We start from the raw sequence: 25196 nt of genomic DNA, 5'->3' as shown, positions 1-25196 counted from the left end.
CTAAACATTTGGTGACCCCGACGTGATCGTGTTAATTTGCATACATTAATTAATGCACTTATCCCGTTTATAAATAAATATAAATACATTAAATCGCAATCGGCTGGACAAGTGAGTGGAGATTTCGGTGATAGTGGCTGTGTTTAAGCGAGCTAGCATTGCATATATACATACATTGCTACATATATCGTTACGTGCATTGACCCAGCTTGCATTTTCGGCATCTATTTTGTGCTCATCTTCCCGCTGAACCGAATTAAAGTCAATTTGTTGCTATGCCCGCTGAAGGTGACAAAAACAGGGTGACCTTTTTAAAGCGCAAAGCCAATGCGCTGTTCAGCAGGTTGCAGAGGCTACAAACCTCGCTGTCTAATGAGACGCTTAGCGGATACGACGAACCCACTCTTACGGTGAGGCTGGAGCAGATTGATGAGCTGCAAGGTGCCTTCAATGTTCTGCATACAGAACTGGAGGAATTGGACTTCGACGAAATTGGCAGTGAAATGAGCGAGTCTTTCGATGAATTCATCGTTGAATTCAAGGCTAGGGTGCGCGCGGAAATAGCCAAACGCAATGTGCATTTCGCGCCGCACTCAACGCTTGCGGAAGGTATTGTGCCCCACCAGTGTAGTGGTCCTCAAACGCAGCCGCGGCCGAGGCCGATGCCGTTGCCGCCTGTGCAGCTGCCAACGTTTGGCGGAGGCTACGCAAACTGGGCTGATTTTTACTCCGTGTTCACGAGCATAATCGACAGCCATCCGGACCTCTCCAACATTGAGAAATTTCAACATCTGCGGTCATGTTTGAGGGATTCAGCGCTGGAAACTATCCGATCATTGGAGATTTCAAACAGCAATTACGAAGCGGCTTTAGAGTTGCTTCAAAAAAGGTTTGATAATCGGCGTCTCGTTTTTCAGGCGCACATTACCGAATCGTCGTGGGAATCGATGGCTGCATTCCTGGAACAGCGATGTAGGACTTTGGAGGCCGTGGATTGCGCCATGGCTACCTATGCGCCAGGCGTTCAGGTGGGCAGAAATCGTTCGACGCTAGTTGCTACCACCCAAAATTCTCTTGGTTGCATGCTTTGCCATAGTGCAGAGCATGCCATATATTATTGCCAGCAATTTAGAGACTTAGCGACAGTAGATCGTCTGCGCGAGGCAAAGAGACTAGCACTATGCCTAAATTGCCTAAAGGCAGGTCATCAGCTACGGCAATGCAGCTCGAGCCGCTGCCGCACCTGTGGAATCAGGCATCATACGCTGCTCCATCTAGATGGTCGGCCTTCCTCGCAGCCACGTGTTCCGTTGTCTTCAAGCTCCCACACTGAGCCTTCTGCCCCGCTTTCGAATTCTTCTACTCTAATTGCCCAGGATCTCGGTAGTGACCTTGTGCTGCTAGCCACTGCAACCGTTCTAGTGCAGAATCGATCGGGACTGTTCATTCCCTGCAGGGCCTTGTTAGATTCTGGCTCTCAACTGCACTTGGTCACCTCTCGGTTTGCAAATCAACTGCAACTTAAGAGGTCGAGGTCGTCCAGCTCCGTCACTGGAATCGGGGATTCCAATTTCTCGACTGATGGATTCTCGGTCGGTCTGTCACTTCGGACTTCTGAACGAGCATAACAGCAATTATCGCTCCCAATATCACGGATCGCCAGCCAAGTTCTAATGTGGACATTGGGGACTGGAAGATTCCAGAAAACCTGCAGCTCGCCGACCCGGAATTTCATAAAGCTCAGCGTGTTGACATGTTAATAGGAGCTAGCCTGTTTTATGAGCTGCTGTGCGTAGGTCAGATAAAGTTGTTGCCAGGACTGCCCCTGCTTCAAAAAACTCGTCTGGGCTGGGTTGTGTCTGGAGGCTGCGCGCGCCCTTGCGGTAGCGCCTTAATAGCTTCACGCGTTCCTTCTTCAGCCAGCAAGGAAAACATATTTGTGGCAAATAGGGTTGCTGCCATTCAGGAGCTGACAGATGTCACGGCTTGGCGTTATGTTCCAACAGCTTCAAATCCGGCTGACATCTTATCCAGAGGATCCCTGCCGTCTGAGCCTAGCGAATCGTCACTCTGGGCGCATGGACCCGCCTATCTTACGGAGCCTGAAAGAGTTTGGCCAACAGCTGTTTGTCCTGACAAAACAATTATTTTGCATTACCATGAAAGCGATCTTCATGCCGGACCTCGAGCTCTTCTGGGTGCAAGTCGATCCCAATATTGGCCTATTGGGGGAGGAAGACGGTTACCAAGGCCGTGAAAAGGTGCATCAGATGTTTTCGGATTAAGCCGCGGCTGATAGAGCACATAATGGCGGACCTTCGCAAGGAGCGCTTGGAAGGATCTCACGCTGTTGAGATTGCTGGTATAGACTTCTGTGGACCCTTCTCTCACAAGTCGGATAGTCGCAACAAGCCCGCGGTTAAATGCTACGTCTGCGTATTTATATGCTTTGCAACCAAGACAGTGCACCTGGAGCTGATCAAGGATCTCTCGACAGTTGCGCTTCTGTGCGGACTCAAGAGGATCATATGCACCCGGCGGAAGCCGAAGCAAATTTGGTCAGACAACGCCACCAACTTTGTCGGCGCCAAAAATGAACTTCTGGAACTTCGAAGGTTATTTCTCAGCAGCGAGCATCAAGGCTCCGTTCAGAATTTTTGCCTTTCGGAGACGATTGACTGGCGGTTCATCCCTCCACGGTCGCCCCACTTCGGTGGACTTTGGGAAGCAGCGGTGAAAACGGCCAAACATCATTTCTACCGCGCTGTGGGTACGGCGGTTCTGACCTTCGACGAGCTGAGGACGCTGGTGTGCCACATCTCGGCAGTTATTAACTCCAGACCTTTAGTTCCCATTTCAGAGAACCCTGCCGATCTGGATGTCCTCACTTCGGCGCATTTTCTCAATGGTGGTCCGCCTTCGTCGTTTGAGGAGCCAGATATAACGGGCCTAAACTATAATCGGCTTGACTCTTGGCAGCGCATCTCCTTTCTTCAGCAAATATTTTGGTCGCGATGGAAGGAAGAGTACTTGACGTTGCTCCAGCAGCGTTCCAAGTGGCGCACCCCAAAGCCTGGCGTAGCCGTGGACAGCGTCGTTCTTGTTAAGGACGATAATCTACCCCCAATGAGATGGCCTTTGGCGACCGCGTCTGGAGTAATAAGGCGGGCAGTGAACAGGCTGTGTCTGCTTCCCCTTGAGGACTTTGTTGGAAGCCAAGCTTCCAATGGGCGGAGGATGTTGGGTCATGCAGCCGCATGATATCTCATATTCTTTAAATTATAAGCCAAATTAGTCAGTGGTAGCAGTTGCGCTGCCCATAGTGCAAACCGCTGCTCTCGCACGCATTTATCTGTACGGCGCTCATTCCTTGTTTGTTGTTGTTAGCTACCTACGTTAAGCTTGGGCGCTGCATTTCGGCTGTCTGCCGTCGTGTTTCGGAAAAGACTTAGCTTAGGCCTTAGCTGCCTTAAACAATTCGCAAAATAAACAGTGTCGTAGTATAAACAAACTTTCTTAGGTTTTCTTTATTTTTCGCAACAGTTATTGAAAAAGCTCAATAGCTAAACAGCCTACAAACCGCACAAAACTGCAACGCCCTCACTTTTGAAAGAATTTTCGAAATTGTTTCATAGTTTTATTTGTTTTTTTTTTTTAATTTCTATCGATTTGCAAAAAATTTTTTTGGCACGCCCACTCCGACCCGTATAAAGCTACTTCACGATTTCCTCAAGGTAGTTCTCTGAGCCCTTTGCTTTTTGTTTTATTATTGAAATTTAGGCGAAATTCCATGCTGCTTAGAGATTCGTACTCTCGTCTATCTGGGTACTCTGCTTTTGTCCGTTCTAGGGTGGAATATGGTTCCATTATTTGAAGCCCTACTACCCCCGTCCAAATCAATAGTCTTGAGCCGCTTCTGAATGATGAAATGAAATGTATGGGGCTGCTGTTTGTTAATGATATGTTAAACGGAACCGATGATAGTTCTTATCTTATAAGGTTAATTAATATAAATATTCCAGCAAGAAGTCTTCGCACCTTATTCCATCTAAATTAAGCAAATTTATGCGCGAAAATAACGCATCTGCAGGTCCGTGCGATTATTTAACTCTCCTGCAAGCATTCTCTTCAGTTGGTGTGTGTGACAGTCGTAAATAAAAATTTAATCGTGCATAAAATATTACAAAATTAATTGCAGAGAGCTTCAAACAACGACTAGTTTGACACGTTCCCGCATATAGGCTATTAGTTTGGCGACATCTCCTTTCCGATCGCACAGTATGCGTGTAAGGGATTAAGTTACTAATTTCTGTCGAGTATTGCTTGTTTGGTGTAGGCTGAGCAGCTATTCAATTCGTCTGATAAACGAACTAAGGCTGGTTGGCTCTCCAGAGAACTGCGGCAATAGGCGTATTTGTCAGAGAAGTTGGTATAGATTATCAACGGATAATGTTATCTTAGATTTATTTGATTATAAAACGTTTTTAGTTATGTAACGGCCACACTAGTGTGTTCTTGTTCACAGACCGCTTTGATATTTTATTATATACCTTAGTCGCGGTTTTACTTTATGAAGTGGGCAATTAATAAGGGGATTTAATACAATAAGGTTCAAACAGGTTCTTGGGGCGGATGTCGATTCAGTCACTTTTAATTGTAATAACTACTATGAAGGTTACCTTTTCACCTGATTTTCAAATCACTACAGATTTAATATTTAGGTATAAAATTATAATATAAATATTTAGGTATTCAATACTATAAAAAATATATAATTACACCCGTCTCTCGTAGAGTAAAAGGGATTCGTTAAAAACAAGATAGATTCGTTGAAAAGTATGTAAAAGGCAGAAGGGAGCGTTTCCGACTATATAAAGTGTATATATTTTTGATCAGGATCAAAAGCCGAGTCGATCTAGCCTTGACCGCATGAACGTCAAGAACTCAGGAACTATAAAAGCTAGAAGGTTAAGATTCAGCATACAGATTCTTGAGGCAAAGACTCAGCGGCAGTTTGTTAACCCATGTTACCACGCCCCCAAACCGCACAAAACTGCCACGCCCACACTTTTGATTTTGTTTAACATATTTGTATGATGTATGTGCGTACACATTTATTGTAAAAAATATGTATGTTTGCATAATGAACTAATAAGCCTTTTTGTCCGATATTTTTGAGCAATAGCAACGTGTCTGAAAAATTAGCATGTTTACAAATAACAAATTTAGGCGGCTGCGAGACCAGAGAATGCATTTCAAAATAAGAGGTATGTTTATATTCACAATTTTAAAATGAGGACATTGTATAAAAATATAACTGAAAAAAATATTGTAATAATTATGCAAACAGTTTGTGTAGACAAAACGTGGTTAGGCTTGTACCCGAATGTGCATGATTGTAAAAATATATGAAATCGGCAAACTACGAGCTTTTATTTTCCTTAACAAAAATAATTAATATTCAATAATTCTTCTTCAGTCCTGGCACCTCCAGTTTTTATTAAACAGCCCATACTTAACAATTTTTTTTTTTTTTTAAATTTTTGATTTCCCGAAAATAGTTTCTTAAATAAATAAGAAATCTATTTTATCATATTATTCGATATCTTACAGTTTTTGAGTTCAAGAGGGCATTGTCACTATCTCACCCCGTTTAAATGAGTTTTTTTTAATTTGAAATATTTGTTTGCGTGCCTTATTCCTTTGCCGAAACTGTCGATATACTGAAAGAGATAATCAAGCACAATACGTTCACCAATTTATATTAAGCGATATACTGAGGTCAGATACTACATCATGATAACGGGTGTGCAGCACCTCATACGATTTATCAGTTTGAAAGCCGTCTAAAAAGTCATTGTAAATATGTTTTGTTAATGAGTTTTCGGGTTCGGACCGTGGAAGGTTGTGGTATAATTCCTCCAGTTTCCGAGTAAGCTCGCGAACGTGTTGTCCGGTAGTGGGGCGTATTTGTGCTCCTCCGTTTATGCACCCTGAGGGACATGCCATTACCTCAACAAAGTGGTAGTTTGATAGCTTTTCACGCTTCAGTTTTTGTACCAAGTTTTGTATGTTCCGGAAACCATTAGCAATAGCAAATTTCAGCACAGTTTTGCCATTCTGTTTAAGTATAATTTCTCTAAAGTCGCGGTTTCTGAGCTGTTTGAATTCCAACTCTGTTGTTAAATCTTCGTTAAAAATATGTTTTGCGGCGAACTTAAATATGTGTTCTGCGTAACCGCCAGATAGCGTCTTCTCGTGAGCCCATACCATGAATTCTGGGCGTACATTAGACCATGGCCAGTCTAAATCAAAGAGATCGTACTGCGATAGCGGACGCTGAGCCTCACTGAGCAATTGTTCCACCTCAACTGCAAAGATATATTATATTAATATTAGGTCAAATTGTACGTTTGGCTCTCAAACAACCTGAAGTGATTACACAGTCTACGTCGCGTGAGTTATTTGCCTTGCTGAAAAAGTCCTCGCGAGAGGCCTCAAGCTTCTTGTCGTAGCAAGGCATCACGGTCACATGGTATATTCGTGACGCAGGAACATTTATCTTATCGGCAAGGATTTGCTTCACAAGCACTCCCATTATTTGCTGAGGAGATCGCGTAGTGGAAACGTAAGGCAATATGAAGTTTCCGTGCGTTTTCTCCGCGTAACAAACCCACCCCGGACAAGAGGAGCTAAGCATGGTCAAGTTCTCATTTTCGCGGTACCTATCTACAAATTCTTGACGGCATTCGAGCAGCGCGATATCGTCCGCCACCTTAGTGGACAAAACATAGTCCGCACCCAAACTGCGAAAATACCCATTAAGATGACGGGCAGCATCCTCCACACCTATTTGATAGCGATGGGCCAAGCTTAGTATAGGCTGGGTGGCAAGGGTGATTACGATTGTACGCACATTATCCCAGTCCTCAGAGGCCTTATTCTTTGAATTCTCTTGAAGGACCTTAAGCAACTCTTCTTGGCTCTGCTGCGTGATCAGAACTTCTTCAGCTGAAGTGATGCAACCGGAGCACGCAAGACAGTCTTGCAGGGAAATATCAACTTTATTAAGTTTTAGATTTCCACTCTGTAACGAAACCATTTCAATCAATTAAAAATGGACGCCCTCGAAAAGCTTACCTCTGATTCCTCAAAGCAGCTGTCACCTTTTATCTTGATCTTTGCCCCAGTTTTTGACCTTGCCTTATCTATTTGCACGGGCTTAATACATATCTGAGTACAATTAAATTGGAATTAAGCTTTTTTGGTATATTATTGTTTCAAACCTGTGAGGGCGTAATAAAATCATCTATATCTGTAAGCTGCAGGGCTGTACTCAACCTTGACATGGTATTCGTAATAAATAATAATTAACTTTTTATATTATATATTAACCAAACCGTCTTCTGAAATTATACAAATATTTAGTGCAGTAAGCCAAGCTAGCGTCGACACATACCGGTAATTGTGAAACGGGCGGTAAGGAACATTAATTATATACAAATGTATTTGCTATGTTACTACTGAAACCTACATATATTTATCATGTCAATTGTATGCCAAAAGTATGGGTGTTAGAGCTTTGTTTCTCACAGATGAATAACATCTAACTTTTTAGAGCTGAAAGGTATGTAACAGGCAGGAGGAAGCGTTTTCGACTATATAAGGTATAGGATCAATAGCCGAGTCCACCTGGCCATGTCCGTCTCTCCTTCCGTCCGTCCGTATGAACGCTAAAATCATGTTTTCTGATTCATGTTAGTACGCCCACTCTCACGCTCACAAACCGCCCAAAACTCCCACGCCCTCAGATCGGAACAATATTTTCCGATAGAAAAATTATGAAATTTCGCGTTCGCATTTCCACTAGCTAAGTAACTGGTATATCAGAAACGGGAAAGTCGACAATAGCATTCTTTCTTATTCTTGCTTCCAATTACGCTGGGAAAGCTTGATTCAGAAAAAATTTAACGACAACTTTAGCACACGCAAACGTATAAAACCTTCTAGAAACATGGCTTCAACTTATCGAAAACTTCAGCATTAGATGTAAAGCTGAAAAACCATCGATGGCACTATCGATACTATCGATGGTTTTAAGTTTTTTCAAACCATCGATGCTTTTCGAAAACAATCGAACAATCCGCACTGGCGTCACTAACGCTTTGATACAGCGAGAGAGACATGTAAGTTTGGTAAATTTTATACGGAATGGAAATTATAGTTTTCTTTTTCAGATTATAGAAAGGAAATAACTGTTTGAGAAGATTGGTGGGGTTGGAAGAGGTTGGAGATGGATAAATACTTGAAAAGTAAGTACTTTTAATGCAAACACTCAATCAGACTCGTTCGCGTACAATGTGCACATGTGTATGTATATATGTTAACACAATCACAAAACACCCGAAATATAGTCGTAAGCCTCAAGTGCTTTTCCCATCTATAGATCGAGCTTTACCTATAAGAAACTGTAACTTGTTAAGCTTTAGAGATAAGAACTCTTGCTATACTTAAGTTAGTCGATTTTGGAAGATTAGAAGCGTCGGTCATCGCCACGTACTTACTATTCGTCTCATTAAGTGCAGACCGCGCAAGCCCTATTGTAATTAATAAACTTACGCTAATAAATATATGGAAAATCTACTAAAATGAAAAGTGGCGCCCAAACGGATATAAAAACCTACGATAACTGAATAATTATAAATAAATAACAAAAAGAGGATCCGGAGACAAAACCAGCGGCTTTGGCTAATTAACTCTAACCTAAGAAATAAAAATTTCGTGATTACATAAAATATAATATTAATTACTAAGACCATCTACCTTAAAATTGTTTGTTAATCACTATTATTATATTGTAAGTATAACGCTTATTGAACGAATTAAAAATATTATTATTATTATTATATTATAACCTATGCAAAGAGTATTGATAATAAAAATACATGAGTGACAGTGATAACCTTTTAGACAACCTAGTGTCAAGCTTAAATAAATGGTCAGCGCACCAGGCAAGTAGGCAAAACAGTGCAGAAAAAAATAATAAGTCATCAGATAATTGGTGGTCAAAAACAAAGACAACTAGCGAAATGGAATTTGAAGCTCAGTTAAAAGCGATCGTAGAGAGTGCTGTTGCCGGTGCGCTCGCAGTCCAAAAACAATCATTTGAAAAGCAATTGCAGGAGATGAATGAGCGAATCGGGAAATTAACAGTGAACACCCCAGAGGTGGAAACTTATGTAGATGCTGAAATTAGACCAGGTATTGTCTGTAACGAGCCTCTAGATATAATTAAATCTCTGCCAGATTTTGATGGCAAAAGTGAAACATATGTGTCGTGGAGAAAAGCGGCTCATGTCGCTTTTAAAGTTTTCAAAGATTACGAGGGAAGTTCAACATTTTACCAAGCTCTTGGTATTATGCGAAATAAAATAAAAGGTCCAGCGAATACAGTATTGGCTTCTTTTAATACTCCGTTACATTTCAAAGCAATGATCAGCCGTCTTGATTTCACATATTCTGACAAAAGGCCGATCTATCTAATCGAACAAGAGCTATCAACTTTGCGACAGGGAGACATGACTCTTACTGAATTCTACGATGAAGTCGAGAAAAAACTGACCCTACTTACCAACAAGACAATAATGACATTTGATAGTGCCTTGGCGATGTCACTGAATGAAAAGTACAGGACGGACGCGTTACGTGTATTTGTAACCGGAGCTAAGAAATCGTTGAGCGACATTCTTTTTGCAAAAGGTCCAAAAGATTTACCAACTGCTCTCGCTTTAGCGCAAGAGGTCGAGTCGAACCATGAGCGTTACCAATTCGCCCTTATTTATTCTAAAAATATTGGAGACAGGGGTCAGAAAATCGAACAAAAGCACAGCGATAAGGATAGAAACTCAATCATGCCCATGCAAACTAAAAACCCATATTTTAGCAAGCGTCAGGTGCATACTTATGATAACCAGGAAAGACAAGATCCAGTCCAGTTAACAAATCCTGATGTATCCATGCGATCTAGAAGAACTGGAAATTTTGGACAAGCTCCATTTCCGACTCAGGGAAATATTTGGCCATCCCAACAGCAAAATTCTTGGCCATCTCAACAACAATATTCTTGGCCATCCCAACAACAAAATTCATTTCGAACACAAAATCAATTCGCATCGCAACCCCAACAGCAAAACACAAGTCAGGCTCAGGGACATTTTGGGTATGCGCAAGCATCAAAAAGACCAACGAGTGGCAGTGCAAGGTTTACAGGGCCAAAACAGCAGAGGATCAACTACTTACCTCATGAGAAAGGTCAATGTGAGGAAGATACAGACGGTTATCAAAAGGAGGCAGAAGCGGAGGTTGATGATTATGAGGACGAACTAGTGAATTACGATCATGTTCATTTTTTAGCCACAAATCCCTGCTAGTACATAGAAAGAGAGATAGCAGGGAGAACCATAAAACTTTTGATTGACACCGGGGCTTCGAAAAATTACATACAGCCCCTCCCTGAATTAAAAAACATAATGCCGGTACAAAATAAATTCACGGTAAAATCGCTTCATGGTTGCAACACCGTCAAACAGAAATGCTTTATTAAGCTATTTAACACATCTGTTCAATTCTTTATTCTTCCAAGTCTCTCTAGTTTTGACGCAATAATAGGACTTGACCTTTTGAAACAGGGAAATGCAACGTTAGATTTTAAGAACAAAACGTTGAATATCAACAATGAAGTGGAATCTATTCAGTTTTTGAGATGTGACAGCGTAAATTTCACCAACATAGAGAATATTGTGGTTCCAAATCAGATATCTAATAAATTCCATACAATGCTTCGAAACCGATTGGCCGTCTTTGCGGAACCGGAAGAAGCACTGCCGTATAATACCAACATTGTTGCCACAATACGTACTGAGGACGACCAACCCATTTACTCAAAACTCTATCCGTACCCCATGGGCGTATCGGATTTTGTGAATAAGGAGACACATGCTTTGTTAAAGGACGGAATTATCAGGCCCTCGTCGTCACCTTACAACAATCCGGTTTGGGTAGTCGATAAAAAAGGTACAGATGAAGAGGGAAATACTAAGAAAAGGTTGGTTATAGATTTTAGAAAACTAAATTTAAAAAAATCGACGACAAGTACCCTATACCAAACGTAGTATCCATCTTGTCAAATTTGGGAAAAGCCAGGTTCTTTACAACCCTTGACCTTAAATCGGGGTTTCACCAAATTCTGCTCGCAGAAAAGGATAGAGAGAAAACTGCCTTTTCAGTAGGAAATGGAAAATACGAGTTTTGCCGTTTGCCGTTTGGCTTGAAAAATGCCCCAAGTATTTTCAACGTGCTATTGATGATGTTCTTAGGGACCGTATAGGAAAGTCATGTTACGTTTACGTTGATGACGTAATAATATTTTCAAACGGAATTGAGGACCACGTAAACGACGTTGCTTGGGTACTAGACAGACTGTCTGGGCAAACATGAGGGTTTCTAAAGAGAAATCGTTTTTCTTCAAGGAAAGCGTCGAGTATCTCGGATTCATGGTGTCAAGTGGAGGTATCACAACCAGTCCTAGCACAGTAGAGGCTATTCAGAAATATAATCAACCTACTAATCTGTTTAGTGTTCGATCGTTTTTAGGGCTAGCAAGTTATTACCGCTGCTTTATTAAGGACTTCGCCTCTATTGCTAGACCACTCACTGACATTCTGAAGGGTGAAAACGGAAAGGTTTCCGCAAGCCAGTCTAAAAAGATACCAATTTCTTTCGATGAAAGACAATGTTCTGCTTTTGAGAAGCTTAAAAATGTTCTTGTCTCCGAAAATGTAATGTTATTGTATCCCGATTATAGAAAAGCCTTTGACTTAACAACAGACGCTTCGGCTTTTGGCCTGGGGGCAGTCTTATCACAGGATGGCAAGCCTGTTACAATGGTTTCGAGAACTTTACAGGATAGAGAACTTAATTTCGCAACAAATGAACGAGAACTTTTGGCCATCGTTTGGGCTTTAAAGTCTCTTAGGAACTATCTATATGGTGTCAAAAACTTAAACATTTTTACAGATCACCAGCCGTTAACATACGCCGTGTCAGATAGGAATCCAAATGCAAAAATCAAGAGATGGAAGGCGTTTATAGACGAACATAATGCTAAAATTTTCTATAAACCTGGCAAGGAGAACTATGTTGCCGATGCACTATCCAGGCAGGCTATTCATGTCCTAGAGGACGAACCCCAGTCAGACATTGCAACAATACATAGCGAAATTTCATTGACTTTTACAATCGAAACTATCGACAAGCCGGTTAACTGTTTTAGAAACCAAATTGTGATAGATGAGGGCACCGCAGACTCAACTCGAACTTTTGTTATTTTCGGAAGCAAGACAAGGCATCTAATACAGTTTCTAGACAAAGAGACCTTAATCGGAAGAATTCGTGATGTGGTTAAGCCGGATGTAGTGAATGCGATACACTGCGAATTACCTGTACTAGCTTTCATTCAAAACAGTCTTGTAAATGACTTTCCAGCAACAACCTTCCGACACACTATGAAAATGGTCAGCGACATTTTTAATCAAACTGAGCAACGGGAAATAGTGTCTTTGGAGCACAACAGAGCGCATAGGGCAGCACAGGAGAATGTAAAACAAATTCTTCAATACTACTTTTTCCCTAAAATGTCACAAATAGCCGCTACCTTTGTTGCTAACTGCTTGGTTTGTCAAAAAGCCAAATACGACCGCCATCCGCAAAAGCAAATCCTCGGGAGAACACCTATTCCGTCACATGTAGGCGAGACATTGCATATTGATATATTTTCTACGGACAGGAATTACTTTTTGACATGTATTGACAAATTTTCCAAATTCGCTATTGTGCAACCAATCGGCTCTCGAACGATAACTGATTTAGAACCTGCAATTATGCAACTAATGAACTTTTTTCCCCATTCAAAGACAATATTTTGTGACAATGAACCGTCCATAAATTCCGAGTCAATCAAGTCACTTTTGAAAAATCGTTTTAATGTTGACATAGCGAACGCACCTCCACTTCATAGTACCTCAAACGGACAGGTTGAAAGGTTTCACAGCACGCTTTTAGAAATAGCTCGATGCCTGAAACTTGACAGTGGAATGAATGATACAGTCAACCTTATTCTTCAGGCAACAATAGAATACAATAAGACGGTGCACTCAGTCACCAATAGAAGACCGATCGACATTATTCATTCAACTCCTCCCGAATTGGCTAACGAGATAGTAGAAATGGTTAACGAAGCTCAGGAAAAACAGCTAAGAAGAGAAAATGTAACAAGACGAGACAGAACCTTTGAGGTGGGAGAAACCGTCATGGTAAAACAAAACAATCGCTTGGGAAATAAACTAACCCCACGGTATAGGGAAGAACTAATCGAAGCAGACCTCGGGACAACGGTCCTCATAAAAGGGAGGGTCGTTCATAAAGATAATCTACGCTAGGTTTAGTATTTCTTTTCCTTTTGTGACCATCGCCAAGTTAGCAAAATACAAACGTGAAATCTGAACACTAGTAAAAGAGTTTGCAAACATTTTTCAATTAAATATTTGTCAAATCCTTCTTATTTAATCTTTAAACATTTTGTATTATTTCCGCTTCATCCTCTTTAGAAAATTTTAAAGGTATGTGATGAAATGCTAGACCCGAATGATTTGAAAACTTAAAGTCCACGCAACCACAAATATTTCCTGAAACTACCATAGAAAATAAATGCATTACCAAAACGGCATAATAACAGTATAGCGCACTCACTCTAATTAGATTTCAAATTCCCGATTAAAAAAAAAAAAAACACTAATGTTATCAATACCCTTTCCTGATTCTGTTCAACTAAATAGGAAAATCAATACTTGCAATCAATAAGCGTTTTACTACATACTTTAATATCAAAAATATCTGAATGAACTTTATTATAAAATTATAATTGTTATACTTAATTATTGTCAAAACTTTAGTATTAAAACTGTAACTACCTCTTAAGTAGATGAGAAGAGTAGAAGAGGGAATTAAGATCTATCAACGTAGTATCTGCTAAAGACGTAAAGATGCGGCAACTATTTCTGCGCCTGGGTACTGAAACGACGAACTGAATAATGTCTGCCATCAGACGCCAACCAGAGTGCGTTCAACACATACGTTTTGATGGTCAACTAGTTCAACCAACATCAGCATCATCGTCGTCAACAAGTCGACGGTTACAATAAAGATTTTTTCCAAGTTCGCTACGATCATCTCCAGAACCTTGTTGCGAACCCATGACATGGAGAATCAGCAGCATTTACGAACTTCTCGGATCATCCAGACACGCAGAGCTGCCTTCCCTTCGATGGTTTAACGCAGTACCAGGTTGGCAGTATGGGAACTTAGTGCACAACCAATGTTACCCGTAAGATCCGCTTTCAAATAGATTTGCCAATTGTAAAAAGTCTGTGGACAGCCTTCGTCTTAGAAGGGGAGGAGTTAACACAATCACAAAACACCCGAAATATAGTCGTAAGCCTCAAGTGCTTTTCCCATCTATAGATCGAGCTTTACCTATAAGAAACTGTAACTTGTTAAGCTTTAGAGATAAGAACTCTTGCTATACTTAAGTTAGTCGATTTTGGAAGATTAGAAGCGTCGGTCATCGCCACGTACTTACTATTCGTCTCATTAAGTGCAGACCGCGCAAGCCCTATTGTAATTAATAAACTTACGCTAATAAATATATGGAAAATCTACTAAAATGATAATTTATATATATGTGCATGTAGCCACAAAATATGCATTTACACGTGTTTTTTAAATTTATGTATTCTGTATTCTTGATTTCAGACCCTTTAACAACTGTGGATAACACGATTCCAAACCTTCAAAAGGAGATTTAACTGGTATGGGACCATTTTAAGAAAACTAAGGATGCTCAGGGAGCGGTTTGCAACAGATGTGGTAAGCTCTATAAAACTTCTGGGATCACATCCAATTTATTGGATCACTTAAAACGTGCACATCCCGAATATCTGGAAGCTGAAAAGGTTGCTCCTTCCACTAGTTTGGAACGGTTCCTAAAAACTGACCTCACTTATAAAAATGGGTCAGCAAAAAAAAAAACGGATCTGGACAAGGCAGTAATGCGTATGATCGCGCTGGATGTCCACCTCTTTTTTTTTGTTGAAGATAGGGGATTCTGCGATTTGATTCGAAAGCTAGACCCGAGGTACAAGGTACCCAATAAAAGCCATCTCAGAAATGTTGATCTTCCACGTGAATATGTAGGTTTAAAATTGAAGTTGGAGGAGGATTTAAGTTACGTTGACAATGTATCCATTACTACTATTACTATTACTTTAACTATAATTACTATTGTTGGACCTCGCGTGCTAATGAGACGTATCTAACTTCACCTCATTAACGAATGCTATGGACTTAAATCAGCAGTTTTGTCGATGCAAAAACTTGTAGATGCAACTAACCACTGCGCTAGTAATATTGCGAACTCACTCAGCGCCGTTTTGAATGAGTGTAACCTTTTTAATAAGGTAGTAACGATTGTAACAGACAACGACGCGTCTATGAAAGAAAAGTGCGAATTAATGAAAATGAAAAATTTACCTTGTGTCTCGCATACTTTTAATCTATTAGTGCAAGATCTTCTAAAAATAGATTCCCTTACTAGCAAAGTGTAAGATTATCGTATCGTTTTTCAAATCGAGTTCAATCGCAACAAAAAAAACTTAAAAATGCACAAACTTCTGAATCACGCTATGGACCTTATACAAGAAGTTCCAACGCGTTGGAATAGCGCGTACTATATGATTCAACGGATTATTTTAGTAAATGACTCGCTTTCTGCAGTGCTTCTTAACTCAACCAAAGCTCCAAGACCATTATCAGCGGACGAAATGATCGTTCTGGTTGAGATATGTCAAGTTCTAGCTCCGTTTCACGAAGCCACAGTGCAGATATCGACAAACAAAACTCTTTCGATTTCCGTAATAATACCTCTTATTTATGATTTCACCAAAAATCATGCAAAGTATACAGCCAAGTAATTTCACAGCCTGCGCTTGATATTTGCGAGGCAGTAAAAAAACGATTGCCAGAGCGTTTCTCGCATTACGAAACTCGGACTGTTACTAGAATTGCTACATTACTGGATCCCAGATTTAAAAAGGACGGTTTTTTGTTTACATCGAACTCAGAGCAAGCCGCGAAAGCTTTGCAGTTGGAGTTATTTTCAAGTTTGTCCCGAGTTCCTTCCACACCTGATATTTCAACACCACCAAACACTCCACAAGAAAAAAGAAACAGTTTCTTTACTTTTTTAGAAAATAAAATTTCAAATAAAGTTCACTCAAACAGCAGAATGCTCTTGAGGACATATTTTGAGAGACCTAATGAGCCAGAGGATAAGGATCCCCTTGCTTATTGGTTGGTAAGAATATCATTTTTACTTTTTAAATTAAATATTCATGACTTTATCCCTTTTCAGGCAAACAGTGAGAGTCTGAAGCCAATAACCAAACTTTGTAAAAAGTACCTGTGCATTCCGGCCAGTTCAACAGAATCTGAAAGAACTTTCAGTAAACCTGGTCAGATTGTATCTGACCGCAGAGCTTCGCTTAAACCAAAAGTAGTAGACATGCTACTTTTTGTGAACAAAAACCAGAAACAATGATCTCTTGTTGTCTTAATATGAATATAAAAAAACATTATTTTGTTATTACTAAATATTTTGAATACTGTGTTAATTTAAATAAAGTTTGCATTGAAGCAAATAAAACGTTTTAGTTTTTGTTTAAAAAATGCATTTTAAATCCTTTGCAGGCCCTTCTGCATATTTCTAAAGGGATACTGTAATATATTTTTTTATTCTGCAAGGGTATATAAACTTCGGTTCACGTTAAATTATAGTTCCATTTTTTTTTAACTATCGATAATATCGATGTTTTTAGAAAACCATCGACACCATCGATAGTGCCAACCATCGATTGTTTTCCAGCTCTATTTTAGATGTGGGGAATTATTAATCGAACAATGTTTTTCCAAAACATTGATAGTTATGTTTCACAATTGTTTTATTAACTGATTGTTATCTTTTGTCAGTGCCGCGAACTCGGTTCTTCCCAGGGAGGGGTTGGAATGGTCAATGCGGTAAGTATATAAGTCTACAAAACATGTCGGAAAACTAGGCCCACAATTGGCAGTGCTTTTGATTACTACAATAAAAGTGGACATGTAGTTCCAACATCCATACGTATATCACATTATTCAGCAGGGCTCCAAGTGACGAGCGAAGTCCTGTATATGCATGTATTTTCTTGAGAAGACTTAGGCAGATTCGCAACCCACAAAGAGGTAAATACGTGGACAAGTGACGCTATGCTGTTTGCAGTGCAACATAAGAAGCGCGGAGTTGCAAAAACATGTATATCGTATATGAGATCAATTCAAATCCGCATTCGCACTCAATTTTTCAAGTGCTGTGAGCACTGCCGATGTGTACAGATGGTACGCAAGCGACGCAATAATCGTCATCGAATACTTTTACGCAATCATATCTATCGGACGACGAAAAGCTTAATTGACAAGAGCGGGCGAAAGAGCAAATTATTTAAAAATTATTAAAAAAAAGGATGTGGATATCGTATGGGGAGAAAGTCAAGAACAGGCGTTTCAACGACGACGAACGAGGTAGCCTTAGCATCGAAGCAGGTGTTGACCCTGTACGACCCAACGAAATATCATGAAGTGTACACGGATGCGAAGCCTGCTTTTTTTAGCCGGCTATGCGTTAAAACTGCCACTCTCACATTTTTTAACCAGTTTTCGATATTTTTTTATAATTTTATTAGTCTTTTAAATCTCTATCGATTTGCAAAAAAAATGTTTACCACGCCCACTCTAACGCCTTAAAATCTCATAAAACTGCCACATTTCTGAACCATTTTCGATATTTTTTAATAAAAACCTATTTGCCACGCAAACTCCAACGCCATTAAGGAACAATTTATAAATTTGTTTTCTTTTTATTCCCCAATATCTATCGATATTCCAGACAAAATGATGAAATTTTGTGCTCGCATTCACATTAGCTGAGTAACGGGTATCTGATAGTCGGGGAACTCGACCAAAGCATTTTCTCTTGTGCTTCATTTTTTAGTTTTGTCCTTAGTCAAATGGCGGGAAATCAGTTCGAATCAATAAAATGCCGCCCAAAAGTGCCACTCCCACATTTTTGAACCATTTTCCGATATTTTTATGTAAATTTGTAAATTTATATCGATTTTCCAACGATTTATTATATTTATATATCGGTCACGCAAACACTTTGAAACAATTTTTTAATTTTTTTCTCATTTCATTCCCCAATATCTATCGATTTCTCAGAAAAATTTTGATAATTCGTGTTCGCATTCACACTACCTGATTAACGGGTATCTGATGGTCGGGCTAGTCTCTTGATTTGATCTTACATTCTTCATAGAACTCGGGTATGGAAATCTCTGAATTCCTGAATAAACCACTTGTTAAACCAGCTGATTTCAGACTTTGTGCTACGTAAAACAGGTACCTTAGGTGCATCTGGAAATCGGTAGCCAGGATAATCGAGTGTCTTCCAGTAGTCGCGAACGCCGTGTAATCGGTGCTTTTGGTATCAAGTTACTTTTGCCATCCTCAACCAGCTTTTGCATCGCTGGAGATAAATATGGTTGATTATTGAAGACTCGAGATTCTTTCATTAGCTTGATTAAATGCCCTTTAACGCTAGACACCGCAATCCCATCCCGTTCAAAGCTAAGAAACTAATTCCTACTCTGACATTTGGCTTCAGGAATCCGCTTTCACTTCGTTTATGTCTTCACCGAATGCTTCCTACACCTTGTTCGTACATTGTACATTGTACACCAATGCGCCTATTGGTATCCACCACCTCGCGTTATTCAGATCTCGTGATCTTGTTGCGGTCCCTCGCTTTCAGAACATTCCTCGATTCTAGACGCATTCCACTCACCTGATGTTCTGTGAAGATTCGATTTTGGACTTCTAAGTAGGGTCGCATACTTCCTTCCGCTCGTAATTAGCTTCGACCTACAACTATCAGAGTGGTTAATTAGTTCTGTCTCTGTGCTTACTTTTCGGGATTCTTAAATGGGCGAATCCTCCCGGTCTCGTGCTTCGAGAAGTCATTTTCCTAGCACGGTTGGGTTGTCCATAACTATAGCAAAACAGCCGCGTTTCCACAGCTGGATAATACCAGGAGCTATGCTATAGGATTGCACTGTTCCAACATCCTGTTCTCGCTGCGTTTCTGTGTCTGTTGCGGATCTCATCCACCCATAAGACCTGAGATTTACTAAGGACCTCATTTACCATAATCTAGCCTTGCTACCCATACGTAGGTCATCCTCGGCGTCCGAAACTCCGTTCTACCTTAACGCATTCCTCCCGAAATTCATCTACGATGAATAAATCCATCGCGTTAGCGAATCGCGCTCTTCCGTTTCTCAAGCCTTTCTCAACTGCCTTCGCAAATTGCCGGTCCGAGATTGGTTGTTCCAGGCGTGAATGAAGTAGGTACAATAATTCGCTCTTTCCCTCGGCTGTTATTCGCCATGAACCAACGCGTGCTTCCTCTCGAGAGTCGTCGAACGTGTTAACGCTGCAAAATATTCAGAAGGCTAAAAAGTCCTCATTTGAACTGTGGTCGTCCTCGCCATTTACTAATATTCTCCAGCGGTCCACCCGGATGTATGGGTCATTCAGAATTCCAGTTCAAAGCTAACACTGCTTTCATCTTCTGGAGAGTCCATGACTAGTTTAATCTCCGCTGGACCATACGCGCAAACAACAATCGATAGTGGAAAACAGGATTCGTGGTCGTCTGTCCGTTTTGAACCTGTGCTTGACGATCCAGGTCCTTCAGCAGCGGCGGCAGGCTTTTTTCTTTAAGTTGAGGATACCGTTTCGGATCTCTTCCTCCAAAAACATTTAGAAATATATCAGCAAACATCGCACCAAACAAATCTTTCTCATCATCAAGCCGTTTTAGACACTTCACATAGACCCACCCTAGTCACTGGAGATTTTAACGGGCCACAAAAGGCATAACAGTAGAAAAATGTATCGCCCAATCTAATTACATCTTACTAAATTACAAGTCACCAACACACTTCAGCACACACAACATACTTACAAACTTTCGTCGGCCCGAGTTCTGGATAAAATTTTAGCTAAGAGACTTTGTTTGTATGTAATATACGACAAACTAATCCACAACAGTCAAACTGGTTTTACGAAAGGGAAATCGGTCTAATACTAATACTACTTTAAATTCTAATCTACTTCTCTAGAAGAAACCATACATCCATAATATCACTATATTTTGCAAATGCTTTCCACCGTATAGGGATACACTCTTATCTAGACCATCTTGTAGCTTGGAAAACTGGTCCCAAAATTACATGACTAATAGAAAAATACTCGAACATTAACTCCGACCTCGCCTCTTCCATCACACGGCTCAGACTCGGACACACACAAATAGCATAGAAGCACTTCCTCGACCAAACCCAACAGACAACCTGCCCGTTCTGAAACGACAACCTATCACTGGAACATCTGCTGCCCACCTGTATTCATGTAAAAAAAACATAGATGCAGCATTTTTAACAATACCAACCTAATAGATCTCCTTTCAAATCCCACGCCATTAAATATCCTTAAAAACAATAAAATATCCTATCTGTACCACCATATATAATGTAACCTTAACAAGATTACTCGATGTAAACCTAATATTAGGACGAGTCGTGCGAAATCGTGTATATGCATTATAGTTTTTCCGTCCGACTTCTTCTGATTCGGGACTCAATTGAGAGATGTCGGCACGACGAGGACATTTTGGACTTGCGATTCTGACTCCGGAATGACTCTAATTATTGATGTTAGGACTTAACACTTTAGGAATCTTTACTTTAAAGCACAATGCTCGCCAAGATTGAGCTATGATTTGCACTTTATTCAACGTTCGGCAAAAAATCATCTTCAGCGCCTAAGCGCATTGTATTAGATATTGTATATTGAATATACGCATAAAGTAACTGTTTGGTGCCCATTTTGGACCTGAGGCGTGATTGGTCCGTATTTTTTCGAAAATGATAATGGTGTGGCCGTCACCGTCTATGGTGAGTGATACCGGTCGATGATAACCAACTTCTTTTGGCCTGAAATCGAGACTATGGATCTGGACAACATGTGGTTCCAACAGGACGGTGCTACGTGCTACAAACACACGCTACGATGGATGTTCTGCACGAGCAATTTCCGGACATGGTCATCTCGCGCATGCGACGTGAACTGGTCACCAAGATCGTGAGATTTAACACCGCTGGACGTTTTCATGTGTCCGCACCATTAGTCGAAGCCGTGACGGTTATTTGAATTATGTCATATTCCATACATGGAATAGGAATGGGACCTTTTAAATATAAAAAAAATTGCAAAACAGACGCCTTTCCACAGCTGGACAATCCTAGAAACTATGCTTTAGGACCGCACTGTCCCAATATGTCTGTCGCGGATATCTTCCAACGCATTCCTCCCAAAGATCATCTACAGTGAACAAATCTGTAAAAGCGTAAACGAATCGCGCTATTCTGTCTCTTAAGCCTTTCTTAAATACCTTCACCAATTGCCGTTTCGGCATTGGTTTTTTTTTGGCGTGAGGCGAGTTGTTGCACGGAGTGGACGTAAATATCCGCGCTCTTCCTTGTCTGTTATTAGCGTTGAACCAGCTCCTGTATCCTCTCAAGTTTCGTCGGCGAACATGAAACCAGTACCATTCCTTCCCCTTTTCCGATAGGAAGACATTGAAGTTTCCCTAAACATCCTCACGCGGACACCGGAGTTTACGCTGCAGAAACTCCAGACAGAAAACCATTTTCTCAACAGAATTGCCGTCGTATACTTCATCAAACTGCATCACCGGGATGCATCGGATGTATTCCGGCATGGGCTCTTGCCATGACATACACTGAGTGTCGCGTTCGGAATTCTTTTTCCCTTGATACTAAACCTGAGGTGGAAATATTGTTTTTTTAAAATATTTGTATATTGTTTAATATGGAGTTTCACGGGCTTTCGTTGTTTGTATTTATTTAATATTTTTGTTTTGTTTAGGCTTTCCTTAGTGATGTAATTCCTTCGCTACCGCCAAAAAGCATCGGATCGCCTTGCTTGGTACCAGGAGCCATTATTCAGATCTTGCTGAACCGCTTCCCGTCCGGTCTATAATGCAGCAGTTTAATTACTCGTCACCATTTCTGGTGCAATTGGAGATTGGCTGCAAGCCACCATATGCGATGACGTCGCTAAGGCCATCAGGACCGACGCGCTGTTGTCTCGCCTTCTTTTTTATTTTAGATGTTACGAATTGCTTGTTTTTTTTTGGCAGTGTCTCTAGCTCGAGTTTGCCTAGGGCTTAGTTTTTTCGGTGCGACACAGCGCGCAACCAATCGATAACTATCGACATATCACAACACTAAACACCTTCGAACTCTAAATATTAAGAAAGGTAAGCAAAAGATTCAAGATCGAACAAGAAACGAATAATGAAAAAATTGGAGGCGTTTGACAGGGTGGGATTTTACGGAAAATCACTCCTTATAATTACTCGGAGTCGCTACAGACGACTATGATAGCTTCAATTTGGAGCTTGTTTGGTCAAATATGCATGAAGAACATTAATTAATTCTCACATAATTTATATTCATATCAAACCAGCCTCTGAGATCTACCTTGATCACTGACTGCTGCGTAGGAATGGTCATAGCAGTGAGTATAAATGGTCTGAAAGAGCTACTAAACAAGCAAAAAACTTTCCACGCAACTGGCGGTGCTTTTTATTACTGCATCGTTAACCACCATTTGCTTCGCTAGAGATAGATAGGGTCCATCCTTAAAGACTGGAGCTTCTTCAACTAGCTCGATAAAATGCTTTTCCAGGCTAGACACCTCATGGCCATCCCGTTTAAAGGTGGAGGAACTCTTTCCATTTGTCTTGCATAGATTTCTGCTGCTTCATACACCGGGCTCGACAGGAATTTTCCCACGACTGCTAGTACATGCTCGAATACTCGCCAGAAATCCATACGAAATTACTCAGCTTCTTCCAAGCTTTGCCCTTAGAACAATTGTTGTCCTAATTATTCCGCCATAATTTACAGGCAAATTCAAGCACACCACTGTGGTCCAGAATTCGATTTTTTTGGCATAAAGTCTAAAAATTGAGCTACAGACTTGAAACTTTGTACATTTTGTTGTTAAATCAGAAATAGTTTGCACACAAAATTTGAAGTCTGTGCGACCACGCCCTCTCTTGCCTCCCATATTAACTACTGGTATGACTCAGGAGTCAACGAAATTTCAGTTTTTTTTTTTTTAAATAAAAGTGTGAACATTGTTGTTTTAACAATAATCGCCCTCTTCTTCTAGCTCTACATTATAATTTTCCGAATCTGAAATCGAATCAGAATCAGAATGTGAATCCAATATTTTGTCTGATGGATCAGGTTTTAAATTAGACTGTATTTCCAAAAGACTTATTACTGCCTTCGGAAGTGGTTTTTTCCTATTTTTTTTCTCTCTTTCTTTTAAACATATTGTTGATAATAGTGGGTCCGAGGAATCAATAGCTATGTGGAAAATATCACTCATCGTATTGATATGACTATTTTTCCGTGCATGTGATAGTCGGTCCCTTTTGTAAAGTTTATTCCGGGCTTCACTCGCATTTTCGCCTATGCATCCAAGTGGAACCAACGCCGAATTATTGATTTGATATCCGTGGACCAGTACTTTATGGATCGTTGGTGACATAGGATACCAAAGATACGATTGCATATATGGTATAATTGAAAAGTTATATCGCAAAAAGAACGAAATTTGTCGGAATTTATAAAATAGTTGGATGATATTGCTACTAAAATAATGTGAAACTTTTCCAAAAGATTTTCGTTAAAAATGGTGATCGACGAGAATTTGGTACTTGCGAAAACTCTTCTTGCCGTATTACCATCATTGCTAGTGCCGCTGCCATTCTGCTTCGGCATGCTTACTCTCCACATTTCCTCCTGGATATATTTTTTTCGAATACTCATTTGTCCACTCCTTTTATATGCCACTTTTTTATCTCAGCTCTGTATGATACGTTTAAAAAAAATTCAAAAAACGGGTCCAAGCATGTTGTGGACTTACCACAAATTGTAAAGCTTTTACTTCTGGTACAAAGGTTTCTGAACTAAAATTTGAAATTTTCAACATTTGTGTTGGGCTGACTCCACAGATCGGACAACATTGAGTAGATTTAGTGTCTGTTAATACGTTTAGGACTTTTCCATCTATAAGTGTCATGTGCATTTCATATCTAACTTCTATGTCACGATTTTCATCATATTTATAAGTGAATGGCGTAAGATTATTAATTTGATTATCTAACTGATTTTTTTCCATCATTATGTGGACAGCAGTTTCCTTTATCAACTTAATTTTTAGAGGCCTGCAAAATCGAATGGACTGCGGCGCTGTTTATCCAGATATGCCGATTAAACGAATCTATAATTTCTATGGGTATGACAGAAGTTACAAATAAAGATTGATCAGAAATTGGTGTGCCAAGTGCTTCAGTTTCATATTTCTGCTTGTAAGCACTATGACCAGTTGTCCCATCAAATCCGTAGCTGCAAATTAATTTGATTTTAAAGATATCTGGAAATTCCTTGAAAACATCAGATTGTAACTTAATTAATCTTTGCGCTGTATGATCCAAGAGATTTTGTAATGGCACTTGAGCAGTGCTTTCCATTACTTCTATACCCTCTGGTCGGCACTGTAATTTAGCTTCGATCACTTCATTATACGGCGTATATATATATCGCTGTCATGGCTTTTATTTAAAAGCCTGGTGCTTATATATTGCTGTTTTGTCAGCGTGTTTTCCAGGAGATAAGCTAGAGCTTCATCTGGTGAAAGAGGAGTTGGTTTTTGCCATTGAATTTGCATGCTCGATTCGCTTGGAAATTCTGGTGTTTTTAAAGTTTCTTTAAGAACAAAGGCAACGTCCCTCTTGCATTCTTTTCTAGCAGCAACAGTTGCTGCATGAA

General features: G+C 40.2%; 2 protein-coding genes across 3 annotated transcripts; one reads left to right on the top strand and one right to left on the bottom strand.

Moving 5' to 3' along the window:
- Nucleotides 1-2307: 2307 nt before the first annotated feature.
- LOC123327303 lies at nucleotides 2308-5657 on the top strand. Its single transcript, XM_044923359.1, has 2 exons — nucleotides 2308-2908; nucleotides 5614-5657. Exons 1-2 carry the CDS (start codon nucleotides 2308-2310, stop codon nucleotides 5655-5657), a joined length of 645 nt encoding a protein of 214 aa, XP_044779294.1.
- Nucleotides 5415-7460, bottom strand: LOC6739531 (probable cytosolic Fe-S cluster assembly factor GD17698). Of its 2 annotated transcripts, XM_016174411.2 has the most exons (4): nucleotides 7287-7460; nucleotides 7141-7233; nucleotides 6430-7087; nucleotides 5415-6371 (listed from the first exon to the last, which is right to left on the bottom strand). In XM_016174411.2, the coding sequence occupies exons 1-4, from the start codon at nucleotides 7347-7349 to the stop codon at nucleotides 5752-5754; spliced, it is 1434 nt and encodes a 477-aa protein (XP_016025910.1). In that variant the 5' UTR covers nucleotides 7350-7460; the 3' UTR covers nucleotides 5415-5751. The 2 variants fall into 2 exon arrangements, with proteins under 2 accessions (XP_016025910.1, XP_016025909.1); XM_016174410.2 differs by lacking the exons at nucleotides 7141-7233; nucleotides 7287-7460 and having other exon boundaries at nucleotides 6430-6849; nucleotides 6917-7057.
- Between the last annotated feature and the right edge of the window lie 17736 nt (nucleotides 7461-25196).

Source organism: Drosophila simulans, chromosome 3R (genome assembly GCF_016746395.2).
Source record: "Drosophila simulans strain w501 chromosome 3R, Prin_Dsim_3.1, whole genome shotgun sequence".
NCBI classification, from domain to species: Eukaryota; Metazoa; Arthropoda; class Insecta; order Diptera; family Drosophilidae; genus Drosophila; species Drosophila simulans.
The sequence above is the reverse complement of the archived record's forward strand: the minus strand, read 5'-3'. Positions and strand labels throughout refer to the sequence as shown.

What these genes read in the sequence shown, in the direction of transcription:
- LOC6739531 (XM_016174411.2), bottom strand. Translation starts at nt 7,349, where the DNA reads ATGTCAAGGTTGAGTACAGCCCTGCAGCTTACAGATATAGATGATTTT. An exon ending in ATTTTATTACGCCCTCACAG is followed by an intron (nt 7,234 to 7,286) that starts GTTTGAAACAAT and finishes AATTGTACTCAG; the next exon opens with ATATGTATTAAGCCCGTGCA. An exon ending in AGACTGTGTAATCACTTCAG is followed by an intron (nt 6,372 to 6,429) that starts GTTGTTTGAGAG and finishes ATATCTTTGCAG; the next exon opens with TTGAGGTGGAACAATTGCTC.
- LOC123327303 (XM_044923359.1), top strand. Translation starts at nt 2,308, where the DNA reads ATGGCGGACCTTCGCAAGGAGCGCTTGGAAGGATCTCACGCTGTTGAG. An exon ending in TTCGGCGCATTTTCTCAATG is followed by an intron (nt 2,909 to 5,613) that starts GTGGTCCGCCTT and finishes GATATCTTACAG; the next exon opens with TTTTTGAGTTCAAGAGGGCA.